Genomic DNA, 19,629 nt, shown 5'->3' with positions numbered 1-19,629 from the left:
TATGTGCCTGTCTCTCGCGCCTTCTGATTTTTCTCTTATAATTAGTAAGTCGTTCGATAGTTAATGATTCTCACTAGAAGTGACCGTTGCGTTATTTTTCTGAGTGAAACTTCCTTCGTGTTCGTATGATAATTATCTTTTCCAAAAGAATTACCGGAACTCTTAATCAAAGTTTCACCCATTGAAAAGTTGCTCAAAACAGCTAGGTAGGGAGGGTCTGCTGGGAACTTTAATAATGAGAAAGACAGAAAACTCGAGCGACTTTTGAAACCCATGTCCTTCATCCAGATTTTAAAGGATGTATTACACACACACACACACACACACACACACACACACACACACACACACACACACACACACACACAAACTTTATTTTTCTCAAGCTAGAGACGGCTTTATGCAATATTATAACGCTGAGCCCACAACTCTCCCTTATTACACAGCATCGGGATTCCCATATGAAAAGCGAGTGAAATCATAAGCGTAGTGTGGGATTCGTAAACAGGTACCAGGTAGTATAGGAAGCCTGGTTGAGGCCGGTCGCTCTGCACATGCGTGGCGTCCGTTGCTTGGCAACGGTCAGTCGCGTACTTGCACGTCCTAACGATTACTCACGGAGCGGCAGCAAACAGGACTTGTAATTGGACAGTGAGAAGTAAGTACTGATGGTGGTGATGATGGGAAAGTGTTCTTTTCGAGGTTTCCAGGGAAATGGGACGTAAAACATGAAAGAGACGCGAAGAAAAGTGGAAACAGTAGCTAAGAGGAAGAAAGGGGTGAAGCTGCTCCAAGCCCTTGTGGACTATAGTTAAATTACGATTAATTAAAACATCTTTGATGAAAAACACAAGGGAGTACAAAGGCATTCAAACAACAAAAGACCATTAGGCCCTAAAGAAGCTGTTTGTGCGGGTGGAAGAAATCAGAAACTCATTGATTAGTATGGTAAGAGTAGAAAGATATTTGAAGAGGAAGAAAAACAGTAGATATGTATCTAACAAGGTCCAACTTACGTTAAGTCCTGCGTTTAAAGAGAAATATTCATCACGTTGGTCTTAAACGTGTCTATAGTAGTGCTTTTAACCACTCTTATTTGGTAAATCCTTCCAGAAGTTAAGAATCCCACTGAAGATAACATACTAGCCTTCATTTGTTGCGTAACATTTGTTCATAAGTCTATATTCATTACTAAAAGTGAAATTCGACGAGTCTATCCTTCAGTAGCTTGTTTGATCGAGATTATGGAAGCTTTTGATAACGAACATTTCTAAGCCAATTAGGTCTGAGTCGTTTAGTTGGCTCTCAAAGGATTTGTTCCTTAGTCCAGGATCATCTTTGGTAGCTCGACTCTACTATATCCTTTCTGTCTATCTATCACTTCAGTTAGGATGACCAAAATTGAACACAATATTAAAGTCAGGGACGCACAAATGACATGTAAAGAATGACGAATAAACTCAACAATTTTGTTTGCCCTTTTTGCTGCTACTCTTAAATGCTTACTTGGTTTTAGCTCCCCAGAGATGATGACACCCAAGTCTTTTCCTTTTCGTAGCTCGAGAGAATTCATATTGTAATGTGTATTTCCGACCTTACTACCGTTATGCAAAACTTCATTTATTATCGATATCAATTTCCATTTGCCTCTCGTAAGTCCAGTCCATACATTTATCTACGTCCCTTTGAAATTGCATCAAATATTTAACATATTTTCGATATTTAGTTTATCAACCATCTTTCTGTTTTACTTTTAATATTGTTCTCTTACTTCCTCTTGTCGAATGCCTAAGCAAGGTCAGGGAAGACCTGGGATAGACGTAGGAGGGAAGAACCCCGAGTCAAGACGACATCTTAGGAGCCTTACGGAAAGAGAGAGAGAACCACGAAGATGGGAGCGTGTGCCGCCAAGAAGGAAGCCATCAACCCGGGATCAGCCCTCGACACTGTCATCTCACAGGCCTCCAGCGATGACTGCGTCCTGTACCGCCTCGCCGACTACAAGAAAGGTCAGGTCGTGTCCTCAGACACGGGTCGTAACGTATCCTCACCATACATGCTCCTCCTTAGACCAGGTCTTGTGGCACGTATGGGTATGGTTAGGTCCAATTCTGTCGATACACCTTACACCATATACCTCACCCTTGTGCGTGTCAGGTACAATGTTCTTGATGCTCTGGCAACGTCATACAAGTCAAGTCATATCATCTTATCGTATCATCCAATACATATAAGGTCACAGTTAAGGTCAAAGTTTGCCTTGTGCATAATAGGTCAGATCACACACACATGCACAGGGTAGATTTCATCCCATTCAAGTTTGGGTCTTGTCAGGTCACATCCTTTTCAGGTTTAGGTCACGTTAAGCCACAACCAACTTAGGTTTAGGTCAAATCAGTCTCCAGCCTCTTTAAATCAAGTTACATTCTCATACATGAATAAGGCCACATCATTACGTGCAGGGGAGGTGATGTCAGGTCAGATCCAATGATATTCAAGTTGAGGTCGTATCACCACCTGATTTACAGGTCAGAGCAAGCCTTCTTCATGTACAGAGCAGGTCACACATCCTTCACTCCTACAGCTCGGGGTCACGTTGTTCATAGGGTCAGGTTATACGCACATCCTACTTAAGTACAGGTCATGTCACATATTCCTAACATATACATCTTCATCATACCATAATTAGGTACAGTTCATGTCATCTTCTGCTTTGGTAAGTGTGATGTCATATCCTGCTTTGTTATGGTCACGTTTTATATGACCTTATCCCTCTCATCAACAGCTCATGTCGTCACTTGAGAACAGGTCACATTCTCTCAAGTCGTTGGAATGTATCCTTCTCCAAACAGAATGATGACAACATCTAATGAACTGTCTAAACCTGACTGCTATTCAGTTGATATTTCAGTTCTTAGAGAAATGTAGGAATGACCCAAAATGAAGTAACAAAAGCTACAAAAGCGAGACTTTGATCATGACTCAAAAGGTTCACTGAACAAACACCTTTGGGTTCCATGGATGAAGCAACTTTGAGCAGTTTTGCAGGGTAGACACCACACCACTTGATAAAGCTTGGTACGTCCGGTGGGTGGCTGACCGAGGGGTTCCTCCGGCAGGTGGGAGGCTCATCTAGGCCTTCCTCCTGCAGGTGGGCGGCTGATCCAAGTCTTCATCTTACAGATGGGAGGCTCACCTAGTCTTCCTCCTGCAGGTGGGAGGTTCAACTAATTTTTCCTCCTGCAGTAGGACGGCTGGCCCAGATCTTCCTCCTGCAATATGGACGGTTAACCCAAGTATTCCTCTGCACAGGTGGGAGGCTCACCAAGGTCTTCCTCCTGCAGGTGGGAGGCTTACCAAGGTCTTCCTCCTGCAGGTGGGAGGCTTACCAGGGTCATCCTCCTACGGGTAGGAAGCTGACCCAAGTCTGCCTCGTGCAGATGGGAGGCTGACCCTTGTATTCCTCCTACACAGAGGCAGCTAACCCTTCTGCAGATGAGCGGCTGACCTAGGTCTTCGTCCTGCACAGAGGCGGCTGACCCTTTGCAGATGAACGGCTGACCCAGGTCTTCGTCCTGCCGTTGAGAGGCTGACCCTAGTCTTCCTCCTGCAGGTGGGCGGCTGACCTATGTCTTGCTCATGCAGGTGAGGGGCTACTGGTGTTCCTCCTACACATGGGCGGTTGACTCCATGTTTTGCTCCTGCATGTGGGCGGATGCCCCTGGTGTTCCTCCTGTAGGTGGGAGGCTCAACCAATATCTCCTCCTGCAAGTGAAAACCTAATCCCAGGTGTTCCTTCCGTAGGTGGGCGGCTGATCGAGGAGTACAGTCGAGGCGGAGGGAAGGAGGTGGAACGCCTAATCCTGGAGGAGTTTGGCGTCTTCATGTACAACCACGGGAGGGGCATGGAAATCACCCGTACAGAGTACCTCAAGTGGAAATACCGCAAGGTGCCTAAGGACCAGGTGAGGGAATCTATGATATATATGGCAAGTGGGGGAGTGGTAGTAGGTAGTGATGGTGTAAGGAGCTGGAGTGAACAATTTGGAGAACTGCTGAATGTGTTGATGATAGAGTGGTAGAAGTAAGGTGATTGGATCAGGATGGTATGTGAAGTGAGAGAGTCATATATAGTGGTTTAGTGATGAGGGAAGAGGTGGTGAAAACCTTGCGTAAGATGAAATGTGGCAAGACGGCTGGAGTGAATGGCATTACAGTTGAATTTCTTTAGAAAAGGGGTAACTGTGTTGCTGATTAGTTGGTTACGATTTTCAAAGTATGTATGTTATGGATCATGATGAAATACCAGATGAATGGTGGTTGATTCGAGCGAGATGCTGCAGAAGTTGGTTACTGAGTTTGTGAAAATGTGTGAAAGGAGGAAGTTGAGAGTAAATATGAATAAAAGAAAGGTCATTAGGTTTAACAGGATTAAGAGACAGGCTAACTGAAATGTGAGTTTGAATGGAGAAACTTTGAAGGAAGTGAAATGTTTTAGATACCTGGGAGTGGACATGGCAGCAAGTGGAACCATGGAGGCGAATGTGAGTAATAGAATTAAGTGAAGAGGCGAAGGTTCTGGGAGCACTGAAGTATGTGTGTAAAGTGAGATCACACTACCTTGGCAGGGCGAAAATAGGTATGTTTAAACGTATAGTAATCCCAACGTTGTATGGATACAAAGCCGCGCGCTGGAATGTGGAAGTGTTGTAAATGAAATATTTGTGGGCCATGTGTGGTTTAAGGTGGTTTGATCGATTAAGTGATAAAAGGGTAAGAGAGATGTGTGTGGTTGAGAAATCAGAAGAGTGTGCTGAAATGGTTTGGGTATTTGGAGAGAATGAGTGAGGAAAGATTGACAAAGAGGATATATGTATCAGTGGTGGAGGAAACGAAGAGAATGGGGAGATCCAATTGGATTTGGAAGGATGGAATGAAACAGAATTTAAGTAATCTGGGCTTGAAAGGTGTGCACGGGATAGAGTGAATTAGAACGATGTGGTATACAGGGGTCGACGTGTTGTCAATGGATTGAACTAGAGCATGTGAAGCGGCCGTTGTAAACCATGGAAAGGTCTGTGGGCGTAGTTGTGGATAGGGGCCTGCGGTTTCGGTGCATTGCACTTAACAGTTAGACATAAGGTCTGAGCGAACGTGGTCTTTCTTCGTCTGTTCCTGGCGCTACCCCGCTAACACGGGAAACAGCGATCAAAGCTGAAAAAATATACGTGGTGTATAGTATGTGTAATGTTTCATATGATATGTATATTACATGGTGAATCATACTCTCAAGCAAAATCTAGCTTCATGTTTGTGAAGACTTTCACTGAAGGTGATACACAGGGGTCGAGTTGACCCACTTGGAAGAACCCTCAGGAGACGGCAGTGAGGTGCGATGTAAACATCAGGGATGGCGGATAATGCCCAAACAACCTGACCTTCCTTACCTTGCGAAATCGACAGTCCCTGGAGCTTCTTTGCCCTAGTAAAGGCAGATTGCAGACGAGCGGCCTCGTAAAGACAAACGAGTGAGGAAAGGGATCAGTGTTTTGAAGGTCCGACACCACAGAGTTCGAACAACAACCGACAGTTTTGGTTCTTTCGAAGCTATTTGTGACAGATGAAGACATGAGAAACTCATTCGTGTGGTCAGAATAGAAAGGCATGCAGGGGGTTCAGAGGGAAGACCTGGATACTGTTCATGTGACTAAGTAGGCATAAGTCTATCCTTAAACGGATCCATAGTACTGTTGTCAACTGTCTTAACAGGTAAGTTCATATGTTAACAATCTTGGCCCTTAAGAAAAAGTCCTTCTCCTCATTTGAGGAAAGACGTTTGTCCACGAGTTTGTATCCATTACTACGAAAGAAATGAGACTAGTCAAACCTTAAGTAGCTTACTAGATTATATCAAAGTCTTTGATAACATACAGCAGGCAGTTTCCATCCACAGTGTATTCAGTGTCATCAACTTCTCGACAGATGGTGGTGCACATGGAGGAGAAGAGCCCGTTCGATCCCCTGCACAAGTGGACGGACCACGAAGCTTGCTGGCAGATGCAGTTCCGAGGGTCGTTGGGAGAGACTCTGCTCCACGTTCTCATCATGTGCGACACCAAGGCCCACACCCGCGTCGCCAAGATTCTCCTTCGTTGCTTCCCGAAGCTGGCTGTCGACGTCGTCGAGGGAGAGGAGTACCTAGGTCAGTGGTCAGCATGCGCTGTCTGGGACAGTAAAAGGAGGGAGGTGTCTGAGTACTGTACATGGGTAAGTCTCAGGAAGTACTCAGGTCAGATGTCTGGTAATGTCATAGTTAACCGACAGTGTGGAAAACAAGTCACGTCCTAAAGTCCTGATACGCGTCTGGTCGAGGCTGTAACTAACCCTGTATCTACCTGTCAAACAAGGGAATTCGATTCAGGTTCTTCTAGGCCTGTCGCAGGCCTTTTGTCGGTAATTGCATGTAGTTAGCACTGGTTAGTGTAGTGCCGTATCCCAGCCTAAATCTTTCCAATATTTCTCACATTTATTGCTTTCATTCGTTCACTGCATTCTAACGTTAGAGGTCCTCCTTCACATCTTCTTCAGAGATGGGTTTCTGTTATTAGCTCCCAATGAGATGATACTTGTATCCAGATCTCATTTTCCAAAGCCCCGATTTGTACTACTTTACAATTGTTTCGATTGAATCTCACTAACGAGACATAGATTAATGATGGAATCTGTCTCGTTTTCTCCGAATGTTTGTGCAATGGATCTGCAGGCTCCTGAAATTCTTAATAGCCACTACGTCGTCTCCTTCAGCAGTTCAGGCCTATCTCCCACACCTTCGTAGCAAGTTGTCGTAGTCACCTCCCTGTCACGCTCTACCGTCTTGGTTAAAAAGACAGTGTCCTTCGTTCTTGGTTATGAAGATCTTTAAGACACTGGGGGTCTCAAAGGGCAACCTAAGTTAACCCTATGTCTCTCACGAGGAAGCCTGGATCCTCCCTAGGTCGTCCTAATTATTCATAGTCCCTCTAGGTACTTGTGATTACTCCCCAGTCTCCCTTGGTACTCCTAATTACTCCCTCGTTATTCCTTCGTTTCTCCTGATCACAATCTCTTCTTTGGTTCACGTTTCCCTTCCAATTCGACCTTCCATGACTCATTCCATCACCGTAGATGCTCGTCTTACTAATCCTATGCCCTTTCCCGTAATCTCTTTTCGAACTGTCCGAAAAGCGCTTCTCTCTCTGACGTAGGCAAGGCTTATGGTCCTGATGGCATCCATCCCCGTGTACTGAAAGAGTGTGCCTCTGAACTTACATCTGTGTTGGCTCGTTTATTTTGTTTCTGTTTAAAGACCAGAATTATTCTATTTTCATGGGAGCATACCTTAGTACATCTCATCCTTGAGAAGAATGATCGTTCTGACCCTTCTTACTATTGTCCCATTCCATTGACAACTACCATATCCAAACTCTGAATCCCTCCTCATCCCACACATCTTCATATATCTTGAATCTTACAGTCTTCTTTCTAATCACCAGTATGACTTCGTAAGGGGAGATCCACTGGTGATATTCTTTCCTATCTTACTAATGTCTGGTCATCATCTCTGAAAGATTTTTAGGAGTTCTATGCAATCACCCTCGACATGTCCAAAGCTTTTGACAGGATGTGGCATCGGGGTCTCATCTGTAAGCTCCCCTCTTTTGCCTTCCCTCCCTCAGTTTGCTCCCTCATATCTAGCCTCTTCTTTGGTTGTTGATGAATCGGCCCCTTCCCCTTTCACCATCATCACTAGTGTCCCTAAAGGTTCTGTCCTTTCTCCTACAATTTCGCTTCTTTCATTTAACGATTTCCTTTCTTCCACAAATAACTAAATGAACACATACACTGCCTCCCTCCTCATCCTTCAATTCTGCTCCTACTTTTCTCACTCGATCTGCATTGCGTCTTGACACAGCTTCCTCAATAAAGTCAGACTTGGACAGGATATCTCAGTTGGGGAAACGAAATTTGGTAAAGCTTAATGCCTCTAAACACACAGTTTCTGCCCATCTTTTCATCGGAAATTTCTCACAACGCTGGTCTCTCCTTTGAAGACTCAGTGAACATACTTGGTATTACTGTAACATCCACTTTATCTTGGAAATGCTACATTACGGAAATACCTAAGTCTGCCTCTAAGAAACTGGGAGTCCTCTTTAGATGTCGAAATTTCTTTTCTTCCGAACTGCTTTTCCGTTTACACAAAGGACTGATCCATCCTTGTGTGGAGTACTGCTCTCACATCTGGGGTGGTTCTAGCTCTGCATCCTTACTTGACAAAGCTGAATCGAAAGTGGTCCGACTTATAAACCCATCTAGGCTAACTTCAGAACTTGCTCCGCTTGCCCCACGCCGCAATGTTGGTTCACTTTCTCTCTGTAATAGGTATTCCTTTGGTTTCTGCTTCTGAGAGCTGGCTGCTTATGTGTCCCCATCACTAGCTAGACCACGCAATACTCAGCAACCTCCTGCGTTACATGACCACTGTGGGCCGTTTTGATAACTGTTTCTTCCCTTACACCTCGAATCTTAGGAACACTCGAACTTCTTTTCCAGTAACTATGACCTGGCACTTTATAAAAGACAGCTTTTTCACTTCCTTCAAAATTCGTAAAAGACTTTCCCTTGTCTCTTGATTTTGCCTTTTATCATCCTCTCTATATTTCAACTGAGGCTCGGCCTTGATGTTTACTTTTAATTCGTGACTGGAGCCGCCTCAGATACCATGATTAAATACAAATTTTCTTGTCTGACGTTAAGACTTCCTGTAACTCACTACTATTCTTCCTCATAAGTAATTTCCAGAAACTGATAATCTCTTCCGACGGGAGAGCAGCGTCCTTTGGCTTCATCACTTCTCATTTCCCGGGACAGAAATTCACAAGCGACGGGTTTCAGTATCGATTGAGGAAATCTTATGTTTCTGAGGACCTACCGTGATTGCTGTGTGTGTGTGTGTGTGTGTGTGTGTGTGTTGGGATTTCCATTGAAAGAATGGGGGAAAATACAAATATTTTGTATCTATAATTAAGAAGATTGGTATTTTTTTTTTTCATGTACTGTATATGTTGAAGTGAAGTGCTTCAATTTGGTCATGAAGATAGGATCTCGAACCCATATGACGTGGGATCGGAACAGCTTCATATAGCAATTGATCATCATATATATATATATATATATATATATATATATATATATATATATATATATATATATATATATATATATATATATGATGAAGAAAGTTAAGAGTAAATGTGAATAAGAGCAAGGTTATTAGGTACAGTAGGGTTGAGGGTCAAGTCAATTGGGAGGTGAGTTTGAATGGAGAAAAACTGGAGGAAGTGAAGTGTTTTAGATATCTGGGAGTGGATCTGTCAGCGGATGGAACCATGGAAGCGGAAGTGGATCATAGGGTGGGGGAGGGGGCGAAAATTTTGGGAGCCTTGAAAAATGTGTGGAAGTCGAGAACATTATCTCGGAAAGCAAAAATGGGTATGTTTGAAGGGATAGTGGTTCCAACAATGTTGTATGGTTGCGAGGCGTGGGCTATGGATAGAGTTGTGCGCAGGAGGATGGATGTGCTGGAAATGAGATGTTTGAGGACAATGTGTGGTGTGAGGTGGTTTGATCGAGTAAGTAACGTAAGGGTAAGAGAGATGTGTGGAAATAAAAAGAGCGTGGTTGAGAGAGCAGAAGAGGGTGTTTTGAAATGGTTTGGGCACATGGAGAGAATGAGTGAGGAAAGATTGACCAAGAGGATATATGTGTCGGAGGTGGAGGGAACGAGGAGAAGAGGGAGACCAAATTGGAGGTGGAAAGATGGAGTGAAAAAGATTTTGTGTGATCGGGGCCTGAACATGCAGGAGGGTGAAAGGAGGGCAAGGAATAGAGTGAATTGGAGCGATGTGGTATACAGGGTTTGACGTGCTGTCAGTGGATTGAATCAAGGCATGTGAAGCGTCTGGGGTAAACCATGGAAAGCTGTGTAGGTATGTATATTTGCGTGTGTGGACGTGTGTATGTACATGTGTATGGGGGGGGGGGGGTTGGGCCATTTCTTTCGTCTGTTTCCTTGCGCTACCTCGCAAACGCGGGAGACAGCGACAAAGTATAAAAAAAAAAAAAAAAAAAAAAAAAAAAAAAATATATATATATATATATATAAATGTGTGTGTGTGTGTGTGTGTATGTGTGTATGAGGAGACTGAGAGTGTTCTTGTTATACCGCAGGAGCGAGTGCTCTCCACCTGGCCATCGCCTACACCAACAACGAGCTGGTGACCATCTTGCTGGCCTGTGGATCAGACTTCGAGCAACGAGCCATAGGTAGGTCTCCTGAGTAGCACAACCGTACGCCTCAGGACATTAATGTCTTGATAGTCTCTCCGGCGTACGGAAGCGACGTCTCACGACAGCTTTAGACGTTGTGAAAGTGTCGTATACAATATTTTTTTTTGTCATGAATGAGCCTCACATAGTATGTTGTCGTATCGGAGGTAGTGATTGGCTGATAAGAATGCTTCATAATCACTGTGTTTTTTTTTTCTAATCTGGTTAAAAGCAGAGTATAGAGACGGAAATTATCAAATTCTATATATCTTGGATTAAACCGAGAATTATTACAAATCATTGTATAACCTGACTAGATACACTGCAAATGAACAGGAAGTTTTTTTGAGTTCACCACTATCAGACCAGTCGTGGAACCGATTATTTCATGGAATCGTAAAGCATATATCTGAATCATATTATATATATATATATATATATATATATATATATATATATATATATATATATATATATATATATATATATATATATAGGTGAAATTGCTCTTCAATAGGAGTCCATACAATTTATCTAACGTAATTTTTCTGTACATGTGGCACGACATGTTTTGTGGAGACAATCCACCTCATCAGGTTCCAGTACTTAACAAAGTTATTTAAATCCCAACATCACACTTGATTCCCGCCGTCCAACACCAATCCATATAGACCAAGCACTGTTTGCTTTGTCTGGCAGTAAGAGTTGTAAGGGTGTGATTAAAGGGGGTCACGTGGCGGGGGTTGACCTGGGTAGCTGGGCGTGTCTTGAACAATCTTTTTTTTATGTTTTCGTGTTTTGTCAGATCTCTCATAATGATTTGGTTAATGCTAGGATAGGCTTTAAAATTGCCTGGGGACAAATGAAAGTTCTTAGTATCAGCAATTAAGACAGATTCAATGACGATGAGTGTGGTATAATCAGCAGAGGGGTATAAAATAACGGGATTTTCAAGATCTATGGGGTGATCATATTCATGAATACAATGTTTAACGATCGCATTTTTATGGTCATCCCCGCGTACTGAATGACGGTGCCAATAACACCTCTCCGTTACAACAGTTTTACTTGTCTGGCCAATTTGAATATATTGAACATGCCTTGCAATTGACGGCGTAAACACTCCCAATGATTGCATGATTTGGCTTGTGTCTGTTGTCCATGGGTTGCATTGCTGGCTTGCTGTATGGGATAAGTGACCAACGCTTAGCGAATCAGTTCAATGTGTGTGTGTGTGTGTGTGTGTGTATGTGGTGTATATTATATATATATATATATATATATATATATATATATATATATATATATATATATGAATGGAGAAAAACTGGAGGAAGTGAAGTGTTTTAGATATCTGGGAGTGGATCTGTCAGCGGATGGAACCATGGAAGCGGAAGTGGATCATAGGGTGGGGGAGGGGGCGAAAATTTTGGGAGCCTTGAAAAATGTGTGGAAGTCGAGAACATTATCTCGGAAAGCAAAAATGGGTATGTTTGAGGGAATAGTGGTTCCAACAATGCTGTATGGTTGCGAGGCGTGGGCTATGGATAGAGATGTGCGCAGGAGGATGGATGTGCTGGAAATGAGATGTTTGAGGACAATGTGTGGTGTGAGGTGGTTTGATCGAGTAAGTAACGTAAGGGTAAGAGAGATGTGTGGAAATAAAAAGAGCGTGGTCGAGAGAGCAGAAGAGGGTGTTTTGAAATGGTTTGGGCACATGGAGAGAATGAGTGAGGAGAGATTGACCAAGAGGATATATGTGTCGGAGGTGGAGGGAACGAGGAGAAGAGGGAGACCAAATTGGAGGTGGAAAGATGGAGTGAAAAAGATTTTGTGTGATCGGGGCCTGAACATGCAGGAGGGTGAAAGGAGGGCAAGAAATAGAGTGAATTGGAGTCATGTGGTATACAGGGGTTGACGTGCTGTCAGTGGATTGAAGCAAGGCATGTGAAGCGTCTGGGGTAAACCATGGAAAGCTGTGTAGGTATGTATATTTGCGTGTCTGGACGTGTGTATGTACATGTGTATGGGGGGGGGGGGGTTGGGCCATTTCTTTCGTCTGTTTCCTTGCGCTACCTCGCAAACGCGGGAGACAGCGACAAAGTATAAAAAAAAAAAAAAAAAAAAAAAAAATATATATATATATATATATATATATATATATGAAGAGAGAGAGAGAGAGAGAGAGAGAGAGAGAGAGAGAGAGAGAGAGAGAGAGAGAGAGAGAAAGAGAGAGAAGTCAGAAAAACGACATTATAGTCCTGGAACAGTGTAAACATGGCCCATCTCTCTCCCCCCCCTACCGATTCCTTCCTCCCCGAAGTCAAACACTAACTTAATTAGGTTAAACAAACAGTTGCCATAAATACCTGTTTGAGTTACACCAGGCTTCCTTAGAGACGTAGCCAAGGCCGCTTGAGTTTAGGCTCCACAGCCAAGGTCACCTTAGTTTAGGCTCCACAGCCAAGGTCACCTTAGGTTAGGCTCCACGGAGAGTTTTACATTTGTGTTGCCATGTCTCTCGGCCTTGTACACGTACCATGTCTTCCCTCTTATACACACACACACACGCACACACACACAATTCAATTAAACACGCTAGGTACCCTTTCGTCGATAATCCTGAAAAGAAGAATGAAGAGCAACATTATCGATTTTGATAATGTTTAAACCCGCTTCATTCCGCTGATAATGTTTTCATATTTCTTGTTTTCTAGGCAGTTAAGATTTATGGAAAAATCATGTTTATCTTTTCCTGATACCGAGGTAAGAGATTCTCCTTGTGTAAGGCAAAGACTGAATTTACAAGAGTGTGAAAGTGTTCATATTTTGCTAAATAGTCTTATACATTGATACGTACAACAAAAGCATTTCGAAATGTTGTCAAATCTTTGGCAGATGAAAATATGTTGGTGGTATGGCAAAGATGGCTGGTGACTCGAGAGGAACAAGGCACACATTCATGTATGGATATACGATTCACGTGAAGCGGGAATTCCGTTGTTTTGCTTCATGTAATCTTTCCACTTCACGACCTGACAATCGCTCCCTCGCCTGGGGAGGCCAGGCACACGTGTCAGAAGGCTGCAAGGTGGAAGTTCCCCTCAGGCTAGACACTATGAGTGAAATAGATAACATGGCAGGAAAAATGAAGACATAGTGTGTGTACGCTGCGTTCTCGCCACTCACACGAGTGCATAAAGAATATATATATATATATATATATATATATATATATATATATATATATATATATATATATATATATATATATATATATATATTGGAATGGATCACAATTTTGCGCGTGATCAAGATATTCCTATGAGTTCACGGGGGAAAATGAAACACGATAAGTTCCCAAGTGCACTTTCGTGTAATAATCACATCATCAGGGGAGACACAAGGGAGAAATATAAGTCAGTATATTTAGAGTTATCAATCTTCTTTCTCATGCTCTCTAATTTTCTCTGTATTATTCTACCATCAGCTGGGTGCTCAAGCATCAGTTGTCCAAAGTTATCCATTTTAATTCAGTCAAGCTTTTGCCTTCACAGAGGCATCATCAGTGATCTGCAAAAAAGATAGAAAAGTTACAAAGCTAGGATATGATATGTAAAACGCAAACAAAATATGAAAAAGGAACACACTCAAAAAACACAGTACATACCGCAGAAAAGTAAGGGTAACCACTGAAAGCAAAACAAATTAACAATATCATGAAGGGTAGTATGAATTACAATCTAATTATGAAACATGGAAAAAGAAATATAGAAATACTTACAGTTCAGGCAACACAGAAGAACAATATTAAACGAGGTAGGAATGCAGAAAGTCCATCACTAAAGACACTAAGTTGGGCCATGTGAGGCCTTCATTGTTCGGTTGTGGGGCTGCGGTCAGGTTGGGCTCGTCAGATTCTCTCTGACCTTCGCAATCCAGGACCGCATTCCTCCGTCCAGCAAAGGCGGACTAGGTAGCTTGTGACGAGTCAATGACGTGTTCCCATCGTCTACGTCCTATTGGCTGGCCATCAAAGAGCTGTATGACGGTGGTCGTGTTTGTCTGGATGTTGATGACAGGTGCTTTCTCACTCATTCTCTCCATATGTCCAAACCATTTCAACGCACCCTCTTCTACTCTCTCAATCACACCCTTCTTATTTTCAAACATCTCTCTCACCCTTTCATTACTTACTCGATCATAACACCTCACACCACATACTGTCCTCAAACATTTCATTTCCAACACATCCACCCTCCTCAGCACAACCCTATCTATAGCCCGCGTCTCGCAACCATATAATATTGTTGGAACTACTGCTCCTTCAAACATACCGATTTTTGCGCTCTGAGATAATGTTCTCTCTTTCCACACATTTTTCATCGCTCCCAGGGAGCTGTGGTTTCGGTGCATTATACATGGCAGCTAGAGACTGAGTGTGAACGAATGTAGCCTTTGTTGTCCTTTCCTAGCGCTACCTCGTGTGCATGCGGGGGAGGGGGTTGTCATTTCATGTGTGGCGGGTGGCAACGGAAATGAATAAGGCAGCAAGTATGAATTATGTACACGTGTATGTATGTATAAGTCTGTGTATGTATATATATGTATACATTTAAATGTATAGGTATGTATATGTGAGTGTGTGGACGTGTATGTATATACATGTACATGTGGGTGGGTTGGGCCATTCTTTCGTCTGTTTCCTTTCGCTACCTCGTTAACGCGAGAGACAGCGACAAAGTATAATGAATAATTGAATACATATATATATATATATATATATATATGCTCTCGGGGCTCAACACCTACTGTACTTTGTTCTTGACAGCTTGACACGGAAACCATCGTCCTCCATTTTGTTATACGACCCTTCAGTCCTCCAGTTTCAAGATCATACTAACATTCAAGAACTTCCGTCACCTGAAGCACTCAATTTCCTTTTGCTTCCTTTTCCAGGTAGTTTCTTTCTGCCGAAGGACCAGCAGGTGACGGTCCCTCCGGGGCCTGAGAACACGGACTACGAGGGTCTAGCATATCTAGGAGAGTACCCCCTCGCCTGGTCCGCCTGTCTGGGTAATGAAACCGTCTACAACAAACTTCTGGACTACGGCGCGGATCCCAACGCTCAGGACAACTTCGGAAATATGATCCTTCACATGGTGGTTGTGTGTAACCAGCTGGTGAGTAGCACTGCATCCCCTCCACCGTAATGGCCATGACATGAGTGCAACAAAAACGACCTTCCGAGATTAGGTTACTCAATGCATGTGAATGAACATACCTCAAGGGACAGAAAGCGAATGAAGAGAATCCTTTGCTGAACATGGCTTGACGTGGAAGAGCAACGTTCTTGGCTAAGTACGTGACCAAGAGGTGCAAATCAAATGTGTGAAAGAGGAGAATGTGGGAGATATGTTAGCTGCAGAAGCTCAATAGGTACCGCAAAGTACCTATAGTAAATGAATGAAGATGACGTGATGTTCCAGAATGATGGCTGGGGACGTCAGTATGGTTAGATGACTAGTGGGAATATCTTGTAGTCTCAAGATGACCCCAACTTCCCTGACGAAGAGGGTGGTAGCGACGGGTGTGTGGCCTGTGGCAATGGTCTTGATGCTCTGGTTTTCATTGTTCTATTCAACGAGAACACAAGGGACCGTGTCCATCTGTTGGAGTAATTACTATACATTAGGGAATGAGACCAGGTGACATCTACTCTCGATTACTATACAAAGGGAAGGAGACCAGTCAGTCAACAGCGTAGGTTATCGTACAAAGCGTAAAGCGGTGATTGCTCCCGAGAAATTATACTGTACAATCAGTTCTCAGAGGAATGGAGGCCCTCTCTCTCTCTCTCTCTCTCTCTCTCTCTCTCTCTCTCTCTCTCTCTCTCTCTCTCTCTCTCTCTCTCCCCTGTAATTGACGCAAGAAGCATTCTGGGTGACGCGGCGATGCTTCTCAGAGACGGTGGTTGATTCTAAGGAAATGAGATCAAAAGGAAGAGCGCGCCCTTGGGGGCCCCAGCTTGTCCTAGCGGGGCCCCCGGCTTGTCCTAGCGGGGCCCCCGGCTTGTCCTAGCGGGGCTCCAACCCCGACCTGGCTGGGTACGTCGGGTCTTCGTATCGGGGGATAGCCACAGGATCCCTCATGAACTACACCAGGACACAGCCTCATAACCTCATGAACTACACCAGGACACAGCCTCATACATCTCATGAACTACACCATGACACAGCCTCATAACCTCATGAACTACACCAGGACACAGCCTCATACATCTCATGAACTACACCATGACACAGCCTCATAACCTCATGAACTACACCAGGACACAGCCTCATAACCTCATGAACTACACCAGGACACAGCCTCATACATCTCATGAACTACACCAGGACACAGCCTCATACATCTTATGAACTACACCAGGACACAGCCTCATAACCTCATGAACTACGCCACGACAGAGAAATACGTTTAGAAAAAACTTTCTTACAAAGACTGGCAACTCAGGCGCTCTGAGCTATTTCCTTTTCATCTCAGCTAAAGCTTTTGAGAGCAATTACGCCGCTAATGAGTCAAACAATAGTTTTATATGAAAGGAATTACTTCGTGATCCCCTTTGAACTACGGCCACAGGTAAAGTGTTTGTCTCTAACCTTTAATCTGCTCCTTTATCACATTGTTTCCGGGACTTATCGGTCATTTTTCTCTTTCCCCAGGACAGTGGGGTCTTGTAGACATAACAAGATGAAATGAAAAGCAAAGGAATTAATGCGTGAAAGATAACGATGGTTTTTGAACAAGGGGCAGAAATGTGTAGGGGGAAAGTATTATTTCTCGTCATATCGCTATATGAACCCAAGTTTATGTCCATATTGACCCAAGTGGATATTGATCCATGTGAATGTCAATATTGACCCAGGTAGATGCCAGTATTGAATCAAGGGGGTGTTGATATTCACCCAAGTGGGTGTTAATATTGAACTAAACCGTGTGAAGGTCAATAGTGACCCAGGTGTATGTCAATATTGACCCAGGTGTATGTCAATATTGACCCACGTGGATGTCAATATTGACCCACGTGGATGCCAATATTGACCCATGTGGATGTCAATATTGACCCACGTGGATGCCAATATTGACCCATGTGGATGTCAATATTGACCCACGTGGATGTCAATATTGACCCATGTGGATGTCAATATTGACCCATGTGGATGTCAATATTGACCCAGGTGGATGTCAATACTAACTCAGGTAGATGTCAATATTGACGTTATTTTGGGACATGAAGTGGACCCCTGTTATTGTGGGCAAGGAAGTGGGACCCCTGTCATTGCTGGCCATCAAGTGTTCTTCGCTATCCGAGCCACTGTTATGGTGGACCATCATTTAGTCTTCCATCACCCAAGCCAATAGTAGTGAAGGCCTGTATGGAGGTTACACGACTCAAACCAACAACATGACATGTCCTGGCGCGGCTTCATCCTTTCATCATTCAAGTAGAGTGGGGACTTGACAGGTACTACCCAAACCTATCCGCCGCAGAGTTCGAAACTTGGAAGGTTGAGGTGATGATGTTAAAGTTTAATGAAAGTGGAGTGGAATGGTGGCTACCAGCAAATTGGAGACTCCACATATGAAAGTAGTTTGGAGGCGACCAGCAAAGTGGAAACTCCACATATGAAAGTAGTTTGGAGGCGACCAGCAAAGTGGAAACTCCACATATGAAAGTAGTTTGGAGGCGACCAGCAAAGTGGAGACTCCACATATGAGAGTTGAGTGGAGGCAACAAACAAGGCGGACTCTCCACATATGAGAATGGAGTGGAGACGACCAGCAAGATAGAGACTCCACATATGAGGGGTGGGGATGGGATAATTATGTCTGTCTGTTTATCTCGTCAAAGAACTCCTCCCTCCAAAGGAATCCTTCATTTCCCTGCCAGTGGAAGAAGGTCCAGCCGTAGAGCTGCAGGAACTCATAGATAAAGGTCCACGTGAACACGAGGTCCCTCTCTAAGAAAGGGGACTTGTGGCAAATATATCACATATACTCGTATATACCCCCTCTAACTATCGTCCAAATTCTTTTTTCTCTGATTACGAATATGGTGGCTTCCGCAAGGCGGGATCCATTTTTGATATTCCTCCCTGTCTTACTAATGTCTGTTCACCTTCTCTGAAAGACTTAGAGGAATCCTATGTAGATTCCCTGGATATATCCAAAGTTATTGAAAGGGTGTGGCATTGGGGTCTCATCTCTAAACTCCCCTCTTTTGGCTTCCCTTTACTACTTCTGAAACCTCATTGCTCCTCCCGTGTCTGATGCTCTATACATGCCCTCAAGGTCTCAGTGAATACCCTCCCACAAAACATACCTGGTATATTCAACATACACATCTGTAGTTTGAATACAACGACACTATACATGAATTCCGCTAATTCTTAGGCACCTTACCATACACTGAAAATCGTTACCAACATATCAAAATCCCAGTCACCCCCTTTCTAAATACATTCAGTTTCAGTACCAACCACTTCAGCCACCCTGTCACATTTCATCTCCAACAAGGCTTTCACCACCGCCTCTCTCTTCATGAAACCGCTCTTCATAACTCTCTCACTTCTCATACCACCTCGACCAAAACATCTTTCATCAACCACTCTCTCTCCAAACATATTTATCAGTCTTTCAGAATACTCACTCCATCTCCTCCTCAATCACTGCATGTTATCACTTCCTATAGATCTTGAAGGACAAATGATCAGATCCTTAGTTATTAACATATTAAGAAACGGCAACTTTGCCTTCTTTTTTCCCATTCAGTCTTGACTTTGATGGTGAGGTGGATGTTATTCAATTCATTAAAGAAAACATCACAGTCTTGGGAAGATGACCATAAGGACCACATATCATCAACGTATCTAAACCAGATTTTTGGATGGTTACTGATTGAAGTTAGAATTTCAGTCTCAAAGTATTCTATGAATAAGTTACTGAGGATAGGACGAAGGGGATTTGCTATGACAAGACCAAATTACTTTCTATAAAAATTACCTTCACCATCTTGGAAAACATCATTAGAAACACGAAGCTCTACTAAGTCAATGGAAGTTTGTATGGGCAGGGGTAAGGCAAGATTGAGATAGGGTAACTTCCTAGTTAGGTATGTGATGGTTTTATCAATTCGGAACTTTAGTGAAAATGGAATTCACATCAAAACTGGAAGAACAGCATGTAAAACCAAAAGAA

General features: G+C 43.3%; 1 protein-coding gene across 1 annotated transcript in view; it reads left to right on the top strand.

Moving 5' to 3' along the window:
- The first annotated feature begins 1,799 nt into the window (after positions 1–1,799).
- The window catches only part of iav (transient receptor potential cation channel subfamily V iav), a 59,893-nt gene continuing 42,063 nt past the window's right edge, over positions 1,800–19,629 (top strand). The window contains exons 1-5 of the mRNA XM_071686994.1: positions 1,800–2,009; positions 3,805–3,965; positions 5,983–6,202; positions 10,270–10,369; positions 15,332–15,551. Of these exons, the coding sequence (XP_071543095.1) occupies positions 1,892–2,009; positions 3,805–3,965; positions 5,983–6,202; positions 10,270–10,369; positions 15,332–15,551 (819 nt within the window). The 5' untranslated portion in view covers positions 1,800–1,891. The remainder of the gene's footprint in view (positions 2,010–3,804; positions 3,966–5,982; positions 6,203–10,269; positions 10,370–15,331; positions 15,552–19,629) is intronic.

This window comes from Panulirus ornatus, chromosome 43 (assembly GCF_036320965.1).
Source record: "Panulirus ornatus isolate Po-2019 chromosome 43, ASM3632096v1, whole genome shotgun sequence".
Taxonomy (NCBI): domain Eukaryota; kingdom Metazoa; phylum Arthropoda; class Malacostraca; order Decapoda; family Palinuridae; genus Panulirus; species Panulirus ornatus.
This window is presented reverse-complemented; position numbering and strand designations above follow the sequence as displayed.